Raw genomic sequence first — 20,467 nt, 5'->3', positions numbered from 1 at the left:
CGTAGCGCCCATGCACCAGCATCACCCCTTTCATTCTAGTTCTCGTTAAAAAAATGAATACCACCTCCTGCCCATATTTGTGTCTCCACATTGAACATGTTTTACACATCTCATCAGCAGCAAAGGCAGTGCCTCCTTCCAGTAGCATTGTGTTAAACCAATGCCTCCTTCGAGCAGCATTGGTTTAACACAAAAATCTCCGAACTGCGTTGACATTGATTGTATGAACAGGAAGGTGTTCTTAAACCAATGCTGGTGAACTACTCAATGTTGAAAGGCAATAACCATTTTGGTTGTAAGATCTAGTTTGTTCAAAACTACAACCCACTATATTCATTGAGCTGGCTAGATCTGCTTGAATTATAATTAAACACTGTATCCACACGCCAATTTGCCTGGACTGATGTTAGACATATGTGTTAATTCTAGATTTGAAGTTGTCGTGACTGCAAGGATTCATACTCTTTGGTTTTTTCGGTAAAGTCACGTAGGTAAAAAATTAAAATAATTTAAATCACGACGTTTCGGAGGCAACACAAGCTTCCGTAATTTGCTATGGCGGTTCCACCTGGTTTTTGTGTTAATTGTGTTTATTAAAAAGGTCAGTAATTGGAGATGTTGATGGGATTACATTGGGCTAAGACAGATTATTTAAAGTCCTAGACATGTGAGGTCAGTGCCCCTTCAGAGGCGCAGCAGATTAAGGTGCTGATTCTTCTTGTCCATTCTGCTGCTCTCCCTCGGTTGCAGTCCAAACGGCACCAGTTCCCCAACTCAATACGGCCAATTACGCGCCCAGCTCCTCGGCAACTTGTTCCCTGACGTTTACTCACGTAGCTTTTGCTGTCATGAAGTATAACGTCTAATCCAAATACCGTAATGCAATTCAATTTTTAAACTGCATGCTGCACAACGTTAATCCAAGTTTTAAACCTACTCTTTCTTTGCATCACTCTGAACTACACAATGAAATTGATGAGCAGTAGGCTCCTTTGAAATTACCCTGAATGGCCGGATCTCATAAAAAAAATTGCTTGGATAATGATAGGGCACACGGACTGGCCATATGTAGAATCGTAGCTTTCAATGTGTGCACGGTTTGGGCCTGATGAGATCCAATGGATTAGGGATCACAGCACGGGTTAACGGCATCGTTCAGACTGTTTAGAAACGTAAGCAAGCTTGGACAAGACATGTTGTTGCAAGGGTCAGTGGCCTATGGTTAACATTAACGATGTTGCGGCAGCCAAGGAATGGAACTCATCTGAGAAGGATCCACCGAGGAGATGAAGAAATGAAATCAGCTTGTGTGCAGGCGAGAAGTTGATCATTACATCGCAGGATCATTAAAGATGGTGATGGCTTGGAGAGGCTTGAATCCAGTGGTGGATTGACCGTGGCAGATATTGATGATTCAATCAGCAGATCGGACGCGAACCAATCAGCCAATAAGGTAACATTAAGTCCATATGCAGCCAATCAAAACGACTCAATTGTTTCTAAAAATGTTTCCCACAATATCAGATCAGATTTAAATATGATTTAAATATGATTTAAATCTGAACCTATGGTGTCACTCCTAAAGTAGAAAGTGACAATGTACTCCCAGTTAAGTTATTAAAATAACAGTAACATTATCAGGAAATGGCAATGCAGGTGATTAAACTGTAAAGTTGCATTTAAATCTATAGTAATAAATGTACAGCCCTTTGTCAATGTATCTAGATGAAGGGCTCCCCTGGCTGTGTGGGTCGTTGTGCTACATAACCATACTTCACCAGACTAGTCAATATGGTTTGGTGAAAGTGGGGCCCAAAACAGGTTCATGGTGAAGGTGGAACCTAACACCGGTTGAGATAGGGGCCGTCTATAAATGACGCCACGCGATTTTGGACGATTTTTGACCCCCCCCCCATCGTCACACGGCGTCACAAAAAGTCAGACACCCCCTCAAATATGACGTCACAAAGCTATGCCCCCCCCCCAAAAAAAAACATGCTTCAAATCGCTTTAAACTATTGTCATTGTAGTGCGTATTTAATGTCGCGTTGCACTCTGATGTTGGAAGAGAAAACATTTATTAAAAAATCGATTTTATTAAGTAGAACGTGTTTTCTATATTTATTTAAAGTTGCGCATTTTGATGTGACGTCACATTTCTCAACCCCCCCGCTCCCCTCGTCACACATCGTCACAAATGTCTGACTCCCCCCACCCCCAGGGTGCGTGACGTCATTTATGGACGGCCCCATATCACTCAGGAGTGATGTCGGCCATGACTAGGAATCAAACCTGTTCAGCAGTGTGAAGGATTGCCACGGTGTGAATTGCCTTCGATCAGCAATGGATTGACAATGGGGGTGCATGTTATTATACCGTACAATAATTAATGGGCTCATTGTTTTTTCGCTTACGCTTGTTTACCCATGGAAGCCTCACAACACTTTCTGATAAGGGTACTGTCGGGTTTTCATGGCAGGGGGCGATGATTGAAATTCATAATTCCAAATTGAGCGATTACCATCCACCGCAGAGATGGTTTCAGCTATCTTGTATGACTGATGGCATTGCTATCACCGACGTACTTTCGCTGTGACGTTTCTGTGTTCACGTTTCCCATGCAGGTGAAGACCCACGGCCTCACAAAGACAATCCAATTTAACGACCTAGGCCAACGCACCAACTACACCCTGGGCGTCATGGAGCTGAGAACAAACGGCCCCCAAAAGGTACCTCCCCGTCTGCTGATTGCCGAGTTATTTTGTTATTTTGTAATTGTGTTGCACTGTTTAACAACAACAATAACTGTTATTTGCCTCTAAGTGGCCGGTGACATCACCACAGCGCTTGTGCGAGGCTCAGTGCACCTGGAGGCCACGTGAAGTGTCGAAGACTCGCTGGACAGGAGGTTACGGGACAGACCCAGGTGTCATGGGTTCAATGACTGAGATGACTGGCAGATGCAATAACTGTGTTGCCCACTGTGCCAACTTGCACTTTAACAACCATCTGGCACTCCGCTCAATGTAAATGTAGTGACATAGAACGGTCACTACTGTGTCGGCCCGTACGAGGGCTGGGGGCCCCAAGGGGGTGCCTGGGGGGTCACGTGGTGGAGGGATCCGGACCTTCCCAGAGGTGGGGGAAGGGAGGCGTGGCCTTGGGAAGGGAGGCGTGGCCTGGACAGAGCCAGCCACGCCTGGGCGGAGCCGGCCACGCCAAAGCAGATATAAGCGTGGTGTGAACAGCAGAGTGAGGCTGTTGTACTGTACTCCGAAGTGAAGACATCATTGGTCGTCAAGTCCCGAGTCGTCGTCCTGGGCCAGGCAGGCCGTTGCCTGCCTGGTCCAGTCTGTGTCGCGTTCCAGAGTGTTAGTGAGTTGAGGAAGGTGGTCACCACCTCATGTACAGTGTTATATTACTTACCGTTTAATAAATAGTGTTGCCTCCAAGCTGCGTGTGTGTGCACCTAATTCGAACCCACTACATAAACATTGCTCCTCAGCCCTCCATTGTTGTTCGAGGGCAACTGCCTCCAACTGCCGAGTTGATTTTTGCACGTGCCTCCTCCACAGAAGCCGATCTTGACACAGCTGGTACCACTGATCAGCAAATCCAATCTTTTCTGCATTCAACAGTATCAATTCAGCCCATCTCTTCTCCAGACCAGGCGGCACCTGTTTAGTGCCCTCTATCTCGCCAAACAGAAGCCTGCAGTGGCTGGACATGAGGGCGACATGACCCAGCCTTTGCAGCTTCACCTGCTTTAGGAGGTCACTGATTAGGACTGTGTCCAGATGTTTCAAGGATCTGGGAGCTCTTCACAAAATCCCAGGCCGATTAAACCCAGGATGGATCATGGCCAGGCCAGCCTGAATGTGTGTTTTATCTGGCGCAAATGTCCCTTTTAAATGACTCCACAAGCGTAGATGAGTGAGGGCATAACTGTGACCGAGAAGATCCGTAGTTTCGTATGGAACAGCACACACCCACACACAAAGAATGACAAAGCCAGCCGGAAAATACACTCCACCTCTCTCGAACAGCATGAGGTACTTGATAACAGCACAGCTAATATCGCGAAGGGAATTGCCCATCTGAATTTAATAACTCCCACTGCCGTAGATGCACAGAGCATGTGTGCGCATTTCCAATAAACGGAATGATAGGTTATTATGCTGATGGCTGTAGAGAACTACAATGGGCTTGAGAAAGCTTCAGGTTTCCAGCAGGGCCAGTGGGCTATGGGGGGTGGGGGGTGATATTATGCCAGCCACAGGACTTACTGTAGCTGGCACGACAGAACGCTTCGGTTATGACTATGGGATCTCGCCAGAGAAAAAAAATCAGGCCCTCACATACACCGAGTGTGATGGTTTCCAGCCAGTCACCATTGACCGTGCGCTATACAAATGTGCTTTACATTGAATTTGTCTGGCCCAGCTCCTGACGAAATATTTGGAGGATAGCACCAAAATATTGTAATCTTGTATAGTGATGTAGTAATTTTAAGTCTTTCAAACGTGTTCTATAACACACCTTCATGCTAGTGGTGTACGAGTCAAGGCCAAGGCATTGTATCTTGATCATTGCAGTGGTAGAAGTATGTATGTATGTTCAACTTATTTCGCACCATAGGTAGCCAACTGTGCTAATCGGAGGTGCGGGGGGAGGACAACATAAGCAGAACTTTCTTATGTGTCTGTAAACATGAATACACATTTTTAATTGTTCTCATTTACATAGTAGGAAGGGGGGTGGTCTCCATATACAATTTATGTTTATTTTCTGCAAACTACCACTCATTTTACCCCATAGTAATGATGGACTGAGTAAGATCCCAACCAATATTTGAATTCGCAACGTGCTAATTGTGAGCTCAGCGATCCAATCACTGTGCTACTTGACTCAAGGTTGGGCCGCATACAGACGAGAGCAAAAGTTGCATCACTGAAATATTTACACTGCAAATATTCCGCACCAGGCAATTGCAGTTCTTAAACATTAAGGCCTGGAATGTTGCTTTCTGGCAACAAAACGGGTGTAAAGATGTTAAAACACCAAACTGAAACCTTTTACAAGGAATCATGTCTGCATTAACCACAATTTTGTGAATTATCACTATGTAACACAATTTTTGTTCCTGGGTAGTAAGTAGTAAGCTACACCCATTTCAAACATTTTAGTTTGCCTCAGCAGCAGACCATGCTTTCCCACCTGATGATGGGCGCTTGTGTTGCACCCAAAACGTCGTGATTTATTTGATTTTATAGCTACGTGACTTTACCGAAAGAACCAAAGTGTATGGATTCCTGCAGTCACGAAAGCTTCAAATCAATATTGTTATTTCCTAATTGCTTACGCCTAAAAAGTATAGAAAATTAATATTATTCTCCACAAACTTATCTTTTGTGACCAGGACAGTGATATTTTGAAATGTACCTATTTCAATGAGAAAACGGGCAAATTTGTGTCTTTTCCTTCTTTGGTTCTTTCGGTAAAGTCACGTATAAAGAAAAAATAATAAATTAAATAATAGCATACGACTGTTTCGATTGCAACACAAGCAATCATCATCAGGTATAATGAAATAGCGACATAAAATCTAGCCAGAAAAAAAATATAAACAGACATATAAGCAGACAGATATCACCAAGATACACACAGCGGGCAACACAGGTACAGAGAGGGGTGATCGTCTCTGTGGGGTGGCCTTAAATAGACAGAGGGGGGCGGAGGCAGCGAGAGGGAGGGGTTAGAGACAAAATTTACATGTCAATGAGTACAACAAAAAGGAGTGAGCAGGCTTAGGGGGATAAAGAAACACACTAAAATTAAATAACCTCGCAAAGTATCGAAATGTTATGTAATTGACATGTAAATTTTGTCTCTAACCCCTCCCTCTCGCTGCCTCCTGCCCCCCTCTGTCTATTTAAGGCCACCCCACAGAGACGATCACCCCTCTCTGTACCTGTGTTGCCCGCTGTGTGTATCTTGGTGATATCTGTCTGCTTATATGTCTGTCTATATTTTTCTGGCTAGATTTTATGTCGCTATTTCATTATACCTGATGATGATTGCTTGTGTTGCAATCGAAACGTCGTATGCTATTATTTAATTTATAATTTTTTCTTTATACGTGACTTTACCGAAAGAACTAAAGAATAATTCCTGCAGTCACGAAAGCTCCTAAGTTAAGATTGTGTCTTTTCGTTCACATAAAGTCAGAAAACAACAACATTGAATCAAAATTAACATGTATTTGTACAAAAATAATAAAAAAATGACTACAAAAGATTTAGAAGTGAGTAGTTTGTATAGATTGATGATTATACTATAAATCACTTTCACGAATCAGCCCCCAAATATAGTCCCCATCAAGTTACCGTTATACTGTCATTGGTAGCGGCGTTAAAAGTCCAGTATATCCTGGTGGAAGCGCTTGCCTTGCTCCTCCGAGTACGCTCCCATGTTCTCTTTGAATTTATCAAGATGAGCATCAAGGATATGGACTTTGAGGGATATCCTACAGCCCATTGGGCCGTAGTTCTTCACCAGAGTCTCAACCAGCTCTACATAGTTTTCGACCGTGTGATTGCCCAGGAAGCCACGAACCACTGCAACAAAGCTGTTCCGAGCTGCTTTCTCCTCACGAGTGAGCTTCTTGGGGAATTAATTTCACTCCAGGATCTTCTTTATCTGTGGTCTGATAAAAACACCGGCTTTGACCTTTGCCTAGGAAAGTTTAGGGAAGAAGTCTTGAAGCTACTTGAAGGCTGCCAACTCCATATCTACAGCTCTGACAAATTGTTGCATAAGGCCCAATTTGATTTGCAGTGGTGGCATCAGCACCTTCCGGGGGTCTACCAGCGCCTTCGTGTCCCTGCTGTCCCAAAGGCAAATATAGCAGGGAAACTTGGTGAACCCGCCTCGGAAACCCATCAGGAATGCCACCATTTTGAAGTCTCCGATGACCTCCCAACCGTACTCATTATACTTCAAGGCATCCAGCAAGGTCTTGATGCTTTTATAATCCTCTTTGAGGTGCACCGAGTGAGCCAAGGGAAGAGATGGGTACTTGTTACCATTATGGAGCAGCACGGCTTTGAGGCTCCTGGATGAGCTGTCAATGAAGAGGCGCCACTCATTCTGGTTACAGGCGATTCTGATTGCCTCGAACAAACTGGTCACATTGTGGCATAAGCAGAGCCCATCTTGACGGGTGAAGAAGCTGCAAAAAGGTTGGTGATGCTTCCTCTGATGTGTGACTTGCACACTTTCATCCAACAAGTTCCACTGCTTGAGCCTAGATGTCAAAAGCTCGGCATTGGACTTGGTGAGACCAAGATATCTGATAAAGTCGTTGAGGTCTTATTGGTTGGGATAGTATGGGTTTCTTTCCTCAGCTCCACCTCTGAAATTGTCATCTTGTTCTACAACGTCTTCCTCGCTCTCTGACCTGCTGCTCTCTTCTAAAGACAGCTGCTCTCTCTCTGGAGTAGTGGGTACGGGGAGCTAATGTCAGTGTGGCACCGGGGCGATGGATGAAGGAAGGTCCAGATACGTGATAGTAGGTGCAGTCTTGCCAGTCCGACGTTTGGAAGGGTCCACCATGCAGATGTAGCTTGAGTGGTCAGTGGGTTCCCACCAAATGTTTGGGATAGTGAACTTCATAGTTCTCTTTTCCCCTCTGTACCATCCCACAAAAATACATTTATTTCACCCATGACTAATGTGTAAGAGATTCTCAAAACACTTATCAGAAGTTATATATTTTTTCAATAACATTGAAAATTGAAAAAAATTAATATTTAACTTTTACAATTTACATTTTTTAAACAAATTTTATAACATAACATTCCGAGCAACAATTGTATATCTTACCTTCCAGAGTTTTTTGCATTGCTCGCAGATGAAATGAGGTGCCCAGGGTTTGTTTTGAGCCCCGACAAGCATGCCGAAATATGCCTTGTAGGCCTCAGAGTACTTTTTCGTTCTTGTCTTGATAAATTGGCCACAGACATAGCAAAATGCGTCTGCCGGATGCTTGCAGCCTGTTGATGCCATCTCTGAAAAATGTAGATATGTATCCACTTAGGCGGCTGGAACTAAACTGTAATGGTGGCCTTAAAGCCCCTGTAATTATACCACTATTTATATTACTGGAAAGTTATAGAATGTTCTAGAAGTTACTCCAAGTTTACTCAGCACTGAATATATCTGGAATGTTCTGGAAAATAGGTACATTTCAAAATATCAAAGTTTGTGGGGAATAATAGCCATTGTATGTACTTCTGAGGCAAAACCAATTAGAAAATAACACTTACTACCCAGGAACAAATAAATATAAAAAATTTGTTACACAGTGTTACACACATTCCAATTACTTTTACGCTTGCCAGACAGCATCTCATTGTTAAGGTGACACATATTTCATATAAAATTTGTCATGGTAATTACTGTAATCCATTTTTATTCATATACAATAGGACCAATGTATAAAAAAAACATTAGACCATTTGTATTGCAGTGCTCTATAAACGTCTGACATTATCGCACATCATTAGAAGATTCGTGGATGTGCACCCAATGCTCAAATAGGATCCGCTCACTTTTGTACTCTCTAGTGTGAAACATTGGACATCAAATTGCGTCAATTGGAAAGGAATATGTCCCGGGTGTTCTGTCTTTAATAATAAATGCATCCCTCCCTACAGCCTTGTTCTTTCACCTCTTTTAAGATGTGTCTGCACACCAAGTGTGACACCACATCACCGGAGGCTTCTCATGTTTATCTAAGATTGAGCACGTGGAACGTTTGCTCCTCTCCGTTTGCAGAATTGCGATATGCTGCACAGACATGAGCCGAGTAGACGCGCGTCAGCCTGTCCACCTTAGCGCCTGGTGTGCAAGGTCACGAGCCTTGTATACCCACTTTCGCATGACGCGTATACTCTGTTGTTCTCTGCCAGTCACGTTTATTCGAACTAAGATGGCAGAAAAATACATACGTGCGTGTATTATATGTTTGTTACTTGCAAACACAACGTGCCCGAATAGTCAAAAAAGCTAAACTGGGAATGTGTGTGTGTGGTAGTGCAGCGGTTAGCGCGCCGTGCTATGAACCTGGCGACGCGAGTTCGATTCCCGTTCACGGCCAAAACCAGTTACGATTATCTGAACCGGTCCTGGCCCTCTTCCCCTAGGTCGACTCAGCCTCAAATGAGTACCTGGTGCGATGTGTAAACATCGCCACTAGGGAGACAAAGGCGGCTGGGCGTGGTGTTGGCCACCCACCCCCTCGTGTGCCATGGAGGCCTTTATAGGTGCTCGCTAACAGCACTTGCCCCTACAGTCTGTTAAGGCTACACGGGGGGATGTTTGTCTTTGGCAGCGGTGAGTGCGCTGTGCTGCACTATGAACCCGACCACCCGCGTTTGATTCCCGCTCACGATCCATAACAGTGGCGGATGTCTGAACTCGTCCTGGTGGGCCTCCCCTAGGTCGACTCAGCCTGAAATGAGTACCTGGCGTGATGTGTAAACATTACCACTGAGGAGACAAAGGCGGTCGGGCTATACGGGGGATTTTTGTCTTTGTGAATATATAACTATAAATATATCTCCAGGCGATCCAAATATAATACTATATGAGGGTAAAGATGCGTCTCTATATTTACTTGCTCATGCCACTGCCGGTGAAAGGGGCCTCTACGACGGGAGATGCAGAGAGTCCATCTAGAGAGCATTTTTATCCTACTCTTCCGAGCTGGCCACTTTACCCCAGACGCAGGTGACCTGCCGATAAACTGTGGTTATCCCCCTGGGCAGACACGGTGGAAGGACTTATGAAACTTGCATGTCGTTTAAACTGCCACCATAGGAGGTCAAAAATCAGAAACCTCTGGATTGCAAGTCCAGTCTGCTAAACCATTGCACCATTGCAGCATCAGATGTACAACATTGTCCATGCACAAAGGTCCACCAAGTGCCGATAGCATGGCTGCTATTAAGTCAGCCATGCAACATTATTCGTCTCCCCTGTACTGATGTCCACTTGTTTATATAGGGTACGTGTTTATACAGGGTACGTGCTTTTATAGAATACGTGCTTATATAGGGTACGTGCTTATAGCCACACATAGACCGTTTTTTGAGGGTTTGCAGTTTTTCTACACAGGTCACACACTGTACGAATGTATTCCCAATAAATGATGTATGGCCTAAATCAATAGCTGAATAATTTATACCAGCATACTTGGTACAGATTCTGGCTGAAATTAATTGAAGTGCCTTGCAGTTTACTGCCTCTCACGCTCTTCCACAAAAACAGCACTTACGTTAACCAAACCCGTGGCATTCTTTTTCCTGCGTTTTTTTTCTAAAGCAGATTTTCAGTCAGGTATAGTCTAAACAATGTGCTTATTGGAAGACAGCTGTTCCAACTATAGGAGTGCAGTTTTTTTTTCCAAGTGCCCAATTATTTGTATTAATGTGTAAATCAAACGTCGATGTATTTGCACCTCAAAGTACGCTCATGAATTGATATATAATTTGCATATATAGAACGGCTGTTTGTTAACGGTAGACTGCTTACTCTTTGGTTCTTTCGGTAAAGTCACGTAGGTAGAAAAATTTAATTTAACAAAAAATAATATATCACGACGTTTCAATCGCAACACAAGCGGCCTTCCTTAGGTGGAAAAAATAGTTCAGTAGTTCCACTGCTGGATTATTTTTTCTGCCTGAGGACGAAAGCTTGCTTGTGTTGCGATCGAAACGTCGTGATATATTATTGTTTGCTTTATTTTATTTTTCTACCTACGTGGCTTTACCCAAATAACCAAAGACTATGGATTCCTGCAGTCACGAAAGCTTCAAATCAATGTAGACTGCTTATTATCACTGCGAATAAAACAGTGGCTTGTTCTTAATGTAGAAGAGTCTGAAGCTTACACGGGCTGCCATAGCTTAATATTTCAGGCACATAGACGCGATGCTTCCTATGACATGTCCATTTATTTCTGCCAAAAATGCCAATATTGTAAAAACAATGACAGTGTCCCCATGTATTACTTCTACAGTAGAACCTCTCTTAACGACCACCCCTGTTAACGACTAATCGCTTGACGATGGGCCTGCATAGAGCCCAATGTGGAGTGTATAGTAGTGTATAGTGTAGTGAATAGTAGTGTAGAATAGAACCCCTCTTAACGACCACCATTGTTAATACTTTATTGCTTAACGACGGGCATTCCATAGAGCCCAATGTGTTCGCTTACCGACCATTTCCCCTGTTAACGACGGGCTGGTGTTGGTACAGTAAATATTTATTAATGCATCGATTAACCATGTTTCTTGTATTGTTATGTGTTTATAATTTTGTTGGTATGTTTATATATCAATATACATTGTTGACATTTTGTTAATACGGTTTTTGGGCGAAAAAGGGTAACTTTCAAAGCGATCGGAATGAATAAAGCCTTAAACTTGTACTTCCTATACTCGCTTAACGAACCAATTACCATCGTTTAGAGGGGTTCTATTGTATCATTTTTTTGTATTGTTTATTGTTGTAACATTGTTATCCGCCCCGACTGGACATCTGTGAAAAAGAGCTTTATAGCTTATCAGATTACTCCTGCAGTATAAATAAATATTCTGATTCTGATTTGTTACACTGTCCAGAAATAGTTTTGGCACACCGCTGCATCCACCTTGCCTGATATTGTCATCATGGTCTAAACTTCTTGATGAGATTCTAGGAATATTAGGTACAATAATAAAGGATTATTAGTACAGTATTCCCTCATTATTCGCAAAGGATACGTTCCGGAGATGCTCGTGAATAGCACATTTCACAGATAATAATAATATTGGTCTACCTTAAATAAATACATGAGTAAGCTTTATCTCTCACCACTTTCTTGCATCACATTCCCTCTCACCACTTTCTCTCTCTCTCTCTGTGTTTTGATGCAGTTCTGTAGAATTCCAGATGCGCGCACAGCAAAATCGCGGACAGCAAGTTCGTGAATAATGAGGAAATACTATATTATGTCGATGTACCTTGTTCTCTAGTGGTAGTGCATTAGGGGCCGTCCATAAATGACGTCACGCGATTTTGGCCGATTTTTGACCCCCCCCTTCCCCCCTCGTCACACGGCGTCACAAAAAGTCAGACCCCCCTCAAATATAACGTCACAAAGCTTTGCCCCCCCCCAAACTATATTTCCATTTTGAAAATAAAACATGCTTCAAATCACTTTTAACTATTGTCATTTTCGTGCGTATTTAATGTGGCGCTGCACTCTGATGTTGTAGGAGAAAACACGTATTAAAAAGGAGGCGTTGGAAAGCTGAAATTTTGCATAAATTCACTTTAAAATATTCAACGTCTAACTAAAACTGCAGATGTTAACAATATTATATTCACATTCTCTTATAACTATAAAATATTAATAGTAATTATAACTTTAAAAAATACTTGAAACTTTGTAGTAGACTTAGCAAAATGGAGAGTACAATTATAACAATCATATATTCATTCCACAGAATGAAAAGCCCCGGTAGAATCATTAAAATAAAAATGTTTAATAATAATCATATTTTTTTTTACAAAATGTATGCTTCTCCATTCTCTGATGGAGAAGCAAAATGCTTTTTCATGGAAAAAATAAAAAGTGACTTCAGTAAATTAAAATAATCAAATAGTCAATAATGAAAATTAATCAAAATGAGTGTTTTTATAACAATTATATTCTTAATATTTATTTAAAGTTCCGCATTTTGATGTGACGTCACATTTCTCAAACCCCTCCTCCCCCCCTCGTTACACATCGTCACAAATGTCTGACCTCCCTTCCCCCCTCCTAGGTGTGTGACGTCATTTATGGACGGCCCCTTATGCCGGTAATCTAAGCCAGCTTAGCAGAGTTCCAAAAAATGTCGAGTGAATAATTATTAGGCCATGTATACGCGGGAATCTTAATTGGTGTTGTGTGTATTTTTTTGTCGCGTGATGTGTTGCAGATTGGCTACTGGTCGGAGAGAGCGCGGAACTTGGTGATCACCAACCAGGAAATGCTCGGCAGGAATGGATCGGGCAAAACTGGCAACCGGACCGTTATCGTCACCACCATCTTGGTGAGGGCAGCCTGAGCAGGCAGTGCGGCGAGGGCTCGTGGCCCCCACGTCTCTTTGTCACCACTCCGCTGCGCACATTCTCTGATTGGGCCAGGGACCACGGCTTTTGGAGATGCTGATAATGGGGATTTTAAAACGAAGCCTGATGGCAAAAAATTACACTTTTTGGAAAAATTGAACTCCCATAGCTCGCTGTCAACAATTGCATTGCTCCAGGCCATTTGAGCTACGCCTCTACAGACCTCAAGCAGCCTCGCCTCCAAGTGCAGTATGGAATTACAATGTAATTAATTGCAGTAGATCAAACGGTTTGATTGGTGAAATTGGCACTCAAAACATCTTATATCATCCGGGATTGTTTTTAATGGTTTCAATAAACACATATCTACATAGTTTTTATGTTATACAGTGAATGTGGGACCTTTAGCCTTGGGTATTCATGAGCATCCTTATAGTATTGTCCTCTATCTTAAAAAAAAAGAATATATACATTGAACACCATGCGCCCAGAGACCCCTGCCTGGGCACATACGATGCCATAAGGATGTCTTTTTTCATCTCTGTAACATGGTAGGGACAATGTAATGAAAGTCTTTTTGTGAGAGAACCTTAGAGCCCATGAGGTAGGAGGCATTTACGCCCCCAAGTCTCTGGATTTTCAAAGTTCATCAGCAATGAAGAGGAGACCCGAATGGCATTTGTCAGTGTGAACACCAGTAAGTGAAGAAGAGCTCCTTTAATAATGTACAAATGTCAGCGCGAAGATGATAACATAATGATACTTTATAATTGGCTGCTCTTTGCCAATCCACTGCTGGATGAAGTCCTCCACCCTCTGTGTTGGTCACGTGGGTTATTTTACCGTACTTGCCCACGTTGGTCTGTGTAGGTAGGTGAAGGGAGGGCCCAGGATATTACTCCCCAATGATGAAATATTAATTATTGGTGTGCTGGTAATCCTTCTTTGCAGAACATGTCGAAGCACTAAAATGCATTCTCAACGAATGTATGTGCTCCAGATTCCTCTGCTCTTATATGCATAAATTCACACACCCTACTTTGATATAAATCACAGTCGCTCTCAACCTCTAAGTCATTGTTCTACAACGACGCTTGCGATTGATGGTCCGAAGATATTTGTTGATCCTTTGATCCACAAGCACACAGGCTTGAATAGAACCATGCAGTGACCGTCTTCAAAGCCTCCCCTGATGGTGAGGCTGTGAGAGTGATAATCCAGCCTGTCACTGCATCTGTATGCATTGTGTTTCATTATACACAGTGGCTCTGCAGCTCGTGCAGAGTGCACAACTACAAGTCAATGAACATCACATGATCATTAACATAAACCAATGTGTACATGTCACGGCACTGTTGTTGATGTGATAGAAGTATGCACGTAGTTAAACCATGGATACCATGAGGAAATGCGAGATTGCCTTGCGATACACGGAGTGATGCTCTGCATTGTGGTGAAAATTCCAAATTCTTAGATTGGAAAAACTGGCATGTAAACATGATGACAGGATATGTGAGGGAGCACTGAAAAGCACGAAATTGTGTTACTCAACGTAACTCTTCTGTTGGTCTGATCTCTATTAGAATTCTTGAACGTTCTTCTGTGCTACATATTTTGTCTTTCACATCTGGAAAGCATTAAATCAATACCATTAGAGCAGGGAAGTATTTGACATTATTCAAACAAGTTTCACAAGTTTTCGAATTTACTTTCACCATGTCATCCCTTTGTTTCTTTCTTTCCCCATTACGTATCGCGTGTCTGTGTGGCATGTTCCCGTGACTCACATTCTGTCTGACCTTGCCAATTCTACTAAAGCAACAAAAAAGTAACCTAAAACCAATCTAAATAAAATAAAAACGTCTTGCAATCGAAAAAATGGCATCGTAAAAACTGTAACCCGTGAATAATGTTGGAGAGGCCGTCCATGTTTTGCCGTTACAAATTTCTCTGAGACGGATAATTAACTTGTTGCCTTTTTTACTCCAAAAAATAGTACAATTAGCATCTTAGGCATTTTTTTCAAAGATATGCAATCATTACCATGAAGAGATCACTCTTCATTTGTGAAGCAGACAAAATAACTGGTGATTGATTTATAAGCACTGATTATTGTATATCCTCAAAGGGTTTGTAATACCACTGTTGACTATAATGGAAACGGGGAAGTTGCTCACTAATTGCTTATGCAAAAAATTCCCTCGGTGTAAATAGTAATAAACGTAATACATTTGGTGTTCGCGTCATTGTTATAGCACAAGGCTGTCACGAAGGCGCTGCGTTTCACATGCATAGTCAGAGTTTCATATCGGTGGGTGACGTTGCTGTGTGTAATCCCAATTGAGTAATCTATGGGAAATTTCCGACTTTGGTCAATTTGGACCGCGATGCCAGCACAGAAACGGCCTGCTAATTCCAAATTACATAAACTGTGAAGCAGGCGCCATGTACTTGTGCGGTTAATACACGCGCAATAAATATAACCAGGGCGACCTGTTATATTTGAACCTCATACCTTTACCAAGGAATGGTGTTGAGTTTAGCTTAAAACACTGATGAAAACAAACAAAACAATCGTTTTCCAAATTTTTTTTTTACAGAGCATTGACATATGGGCCCAGATCACAAAATTCACTACGACTACTCCTCCTCAGAACCTGCTTTGATCTCAGATAGCAGTCTAGGATTTGAACCCATGATCTCAGGAGTAATGGCTCAGTACTCTGAGATGGGCATGGCTTTCTTGACAATTGTTTAGTGGTTGTAGTTGTTTGTTGAGGTGACCAAAAGGTTTTTATTATGGACGAAAACGAGCCCTGCTTGACTGATCTGGACAGATGCGTAACTGTCTGCCTCTTAGCGATGGAGTTATCGTGTAATTTGTTTCGTCCAAGGTGCTGTTGCCATGTTGTTGATACTTTAATTTTAAACCTGTCGTTCTATGTCATCCAGTTTCTCACGTTCATTTCCCAGTCTTCGCCGTTATTTTCAAAGAGATGCATTGACTACCAGTGGATTTTAGTCGAAAAACATTTCATCATTCTTGATGTAACTATACATATTTAAAGTGGGAATGAAAAGATCAATATAGCAATGTATTTAATTTACTTTAAGCCAGAACTAACAATACATATTAGAGCATTATTTTTTAGAAATATACAATTAATGGGTTGAATAGTCAAATGTTTTTTTTTAAAGGTTTACTAGATTATGTTATTTGGGGATATTGTAAGAATCTCGTTGAACATGGTAAATGTTGACAATATTACATTTTAAATAAAGACATACATTGTAAAATATGTGTCTTCTGGTTGTCACTGCAGCTTCCTCTCTGTGGAGTAAATGCAGTATTATTATTTTTTTCAATGTCTTCATATTTCACTGCCAGAATTGCAAATGTCGTTCGTAATATTTTTTTGGGAAGAGGTCACCTTAAGGTCACGAGTTGGTCGAGAAACAGAAATTTAATATTGCACCAAAAATTCCCAGCGGGTATAACAACGTGTTCGCCGCCCGGCTATCTTTCGTAAACCACTTTTACCCATGGATAAAGGTTCAAGCTACTTTTATCAGTAAGCTATTTAAAAACGATGGCTCCCAGCCAAGCATTTGTCAGCCTCCTTGAAAGTCCGGAGGGTTATGCAACCAAATGGAGACCGTAAGTGGGATTAGACATTTTTACTTTCAGGTTTTTAAATTTACTTGGGATTTGTTTTTGATTAACTTTAACATGGAGTGTCGATTGACCAACAGGGACATTCAGTTTTAACTTTAACAATTTGATGTTTCAAGTTTACAGGTAGCAAAACAGACCATCTTGATTCTCAGCGTGCGGATCAACATCTTCTTGGGGCACTGCCTCGATGGCAGTGGCCTGGGGAGACCTCCATTCAGCAGTGGCCTGACCATAGCTGATGATGTTAATGATGTATTCTAATCCAGGGCATTGCCTTCGATTGTCAAACTTTCCCTCCCTCGCTCTCCCAGGACGCGCCGTACTTCATGCTCAAGAAGAACCACGAGCAATTTGAAGGCAATGATAAGTACGAGGGCTACTGCGTGGACCTGGGCCAAGAAATCGCTATCCACGAACAGTTCGAGTACAAATGGTCGGTGGTGCCCGATGGTGCCTATGGGGCACGAAATCCTGACACCAAGGTCTGGAATGGCATGGTTGGAGAGCTGGTGTATGGGGTGAGTATTCCCGTAGTCAGGGCCCAGAGCATACTTTAAATGTGTTCTCCTTTTGCCAACAAAGTACGTGTCCTTTGTTCATTCGATTTGAAAGTTGTGTCTTTCAGGAAAAAAAATGCCTTTGAAGAGAACACCAATAGTAAATACAGAGGGCTTGAGAAGGACAGTCTTAAGGGATGATGGCCAATGCTCAAGAGTAATCCTGGAGTGGGCAATCAAGGGATGGAATGCATCTGAGAGCAATAACATCAGCACATGTGCAGGTGCTATGTGGATTATTACGTCACAGGATCATGAGGGATGGCGGTGGCTTGGGGAAGCCTTCATCTAGCAGTGGATTGACCATGGCTGATAATGATGGTCAATATCTTATCAATAATGTTTGTATGCGATAGCTTATTGAACCACATTAAAGCCATTATTGTAAACGACACAAGATCTTTGTGTTGTTTTTTTAATAGAATTCTCATTATCAAGAATCTACAAAGCTAAGTGTTTAGGCTGATAGTGTTTTTAATGCTATGATCACACCACTCCGTTATCTGCTGTTATCTAAATCGATTGCAATGGTTGTACATATTAAGTCAGGTAGCATTGCGGTTGATTACTCAACTCACAATAGATATGTCAAGAGTTCAAATCTAAGTTGAGGGATAACTCAACCCATCATCATTCTGTGGCCAGTAAAATGGTTGCTATTTTGTGGGTAGTCAACAGTGGTTGTCATAGGGAGAGGCTGGCTCCTTCCACAGAAATGTAGATTATTACCCCTGGTTCAGGACCAACAACAAGGATGAGTATCCCACAATGTTGTTGTGAATTTGGAGACACTCTTTAATAACGCTTTCCAAACTCTGGCTAAACACGCATTGGATGTGGCTGTCCATCCATCTGTCTCTATGTTCATCCGTATGTCTGTCTGTCATTTTATTGTAAAGTTGTGTTGCTATTAGGGACTTTCTCTATAGAAAACCAGCCAACTTTGCTTACAGAGTTGCCCAAAGCTTGGCAACAAAAACAGACTCAAAGAATATTCGTTGGCACGTGACGTCATCTTGTGGAGTCGCGAGTCATAATCACATCTCCCTGGCCGATGATGCTACTACATACATGTGATATTATTTTGTTGTGCGGCTTGAAACGGAACGTTGTTGTCACTAATTGAATACCTAAAAGCAGTGGTTCTCAACCGGGGCTAAGCGGACCCCTGGAGGTACGTGGCAATGTCCCAGGGGGTACATGAGGTTATTCATAAATGCGTAAAATTATATCGTACATGAGAGTCATTGGTCAATAATCATCGATGAGTCTGCAAATATCAAATAACTATGATACAATTTGAATACATATGGTAACCTAGAACGATATAAAAGACCTTTCTAAACTCATTGATTATAAACAATGTGGTTTCCAAGAGTAACCAGCAAGCGTGAACACATTACATAATGTGCAGAGCTTCCGTTGATTTTTTTCATTAGCTTGGAGTTACTAGCTATTATGGAAAGTGGACAATGGGTTAACATTTTGATGTTCATCATTCATACATTTATTTCTCAGAACCATGTTGGGTCAGGCAAGGGGGTACTCGGTTGAACCAACATTCAACAAGGAGGGTACAGTAGCCAAAAAAGGTTGAAAACCACTGTCTCAGAGGGAAAAGAGCGCATGTTGGCAATCGTTCCAGACTCCATGCGAACGCGCGACATTCCTTCTTTGTCTGACCGTTGGACACTGCGCTGTGCACACTGGCAGCGGGCAGACATCGCCATCGCCCCGCTCACCATCTCGCTGGTGCGCGAGGAAGTCATAGACTTCTCCAAGCCGTTCATGAGCCTGGGCATCTCCATCATGATCAAGAAGCCGCAGAAGTCCAAGCCCGGCGTCTTCTCGTTCCTCGACCCGCTCGCCTACGAAATCTGGATGTGCATCATCTTTGCGTACATCGGCGTGAGCGTCGTACTTTTCCTGGTGAGCCGCTTCAGCCCCTACGAGTGGCAGCGCGACGATGACACCGACGTCGAGCCCAACGGCAACGGTGGGACCGGCGGGGGTGGAGGAGGAGGGGGCAGCGGCGGTGGTGCGGGGGGCGGCAGTGGTGGGGGTGGGGAGCCCCCCAACGAGTTTGGCATCTTCAACAGCCTCTGGTTCTCCCTCGGCGCATTCATGCAGCAGGGATGCGAGATCTCGCCCAGGTAAAGCGCTCATCACACCTTCCTGCTTTGCTCACCCTCTGTGGACATGCCGCAGTGGCAAGATGTCAACTCCCTCGACCGGTATGCAGGAGACTTTAAGTCGGGATCCTGACGCACCTTATGTGGGTATATAGAAATTTGAATCCTATTAAACCTTGCCTAGTATGCAAAAGGTCCTGAGTTTAATTCCGACCCTGAAGCCAGCTGTATATTGAATGTCATGCTAAGGATGTGTCCATGTCTTTCAAATGTTCACAGTGTTGAGAAGGGCTAGTTCTCTGCCACACAGTGATCATCATGGGCGCCACGGTGGCGAGATGTTAACTACCTTGCCTGGTATAAGGAGATCCTGGGTTCGATCCCGGCCCTGACGCCTGTATATTTGGAGTTTGTATGTTCTCCCCGTGGTCGCATGGATTGTTCTCCAAGTCATCCGGTCTTTCCCTCCACATTTAGAGTCAAAATGCGTTTAGAGTATTTGGCTGCTATAAACTTCCACATACGCCACTTGGTTGAGCTGTGATTTGTGGCCAGGTCGCTTCTTAAAAGAGCAATATAGCTCAGTGGGCCTTACCTGGTTAGATAAAAAATTGTTTCATATTTTAGTTTAATGCCATCATGCCTTCCACCATACCTAGCTAAAGGCACAGCTGCAGGGGCCACAAGCTGCAGGAACATGGGCCAACTTTTGACGTCCACATTTTTTTTATCGAGATTCCACGCTTAAGCCCATGGGATTGGACTTGTATAGTCATCCCAGCAGGAATTATAAACCAATGCTTTCTCCTCCCTGCCCCCCCTCCTCTTCCATACTCCCAACCCGGCCTTGGTTAGAAAAGGAATACGAAACATTTTAAATATCCTTTTTTTGGGGTGAAAAAAATAAACAGAGAGGACGCAATGCAAACCCAGCACGG

The 20,467-nt window shown here is 42.8% G+C and overlaps 1 protein-coding gene across 3 annotated transcripts in view; it reads left to right on the top strand.

Annotated features, from left to right (window-relative positions):
• LOC133342862 (glutamate receptor 2-like) overlaps positions 1–20,467 on the top strand; it is a 219,752-nt gene that overhangs the window by 184,796 nt on the left and 14,489 nt on the right. For all 3 annotated transcript variants that reach the window (XM_061552205.1, XM_061552204.1, XM_061552203.1), the window contains 4 exons: positions 2,625–2,729; positions 13,032–13,145; positions 17,152–17,358; positions 19,111–19,550. In XM_061552205.1, the coding sequence (XP_061408189.1) occupies positions 2,625–2,729; positions 13,032–13,145; positions 17,152–17,358; positions 19,111–19,550 (866 nt within the window). The remainder of the gene's footprint in view (positions 1–2,624; positions 2,730–13,031; positions 13,146–17,151; positions 17,359–19,110; positions 19,551–20,467) is intronic.

Source organism: Lethenteron reissneri, chromosome 16, assembly GCF_015708825.2.
Source record: "Lethenteron reissneri isolate LAM-NWPU_2019-01 chromosome 16, ASM1570882v1, whole genome shotgun sequence".
In the NCBI taxonomy this organism is placed as follows: domain Eukaryota; kingdom Metazoa; phylum Chordata; class Hyperoartia; order Petromyzontiformes; family Petromyzontidae; genus Lethenteron; species Lethenteron reissneri.
Note: the sequence above shows the minus strand (reverse complement) of the source record. Positions and strands in the feature narration are given on the sequence as shown.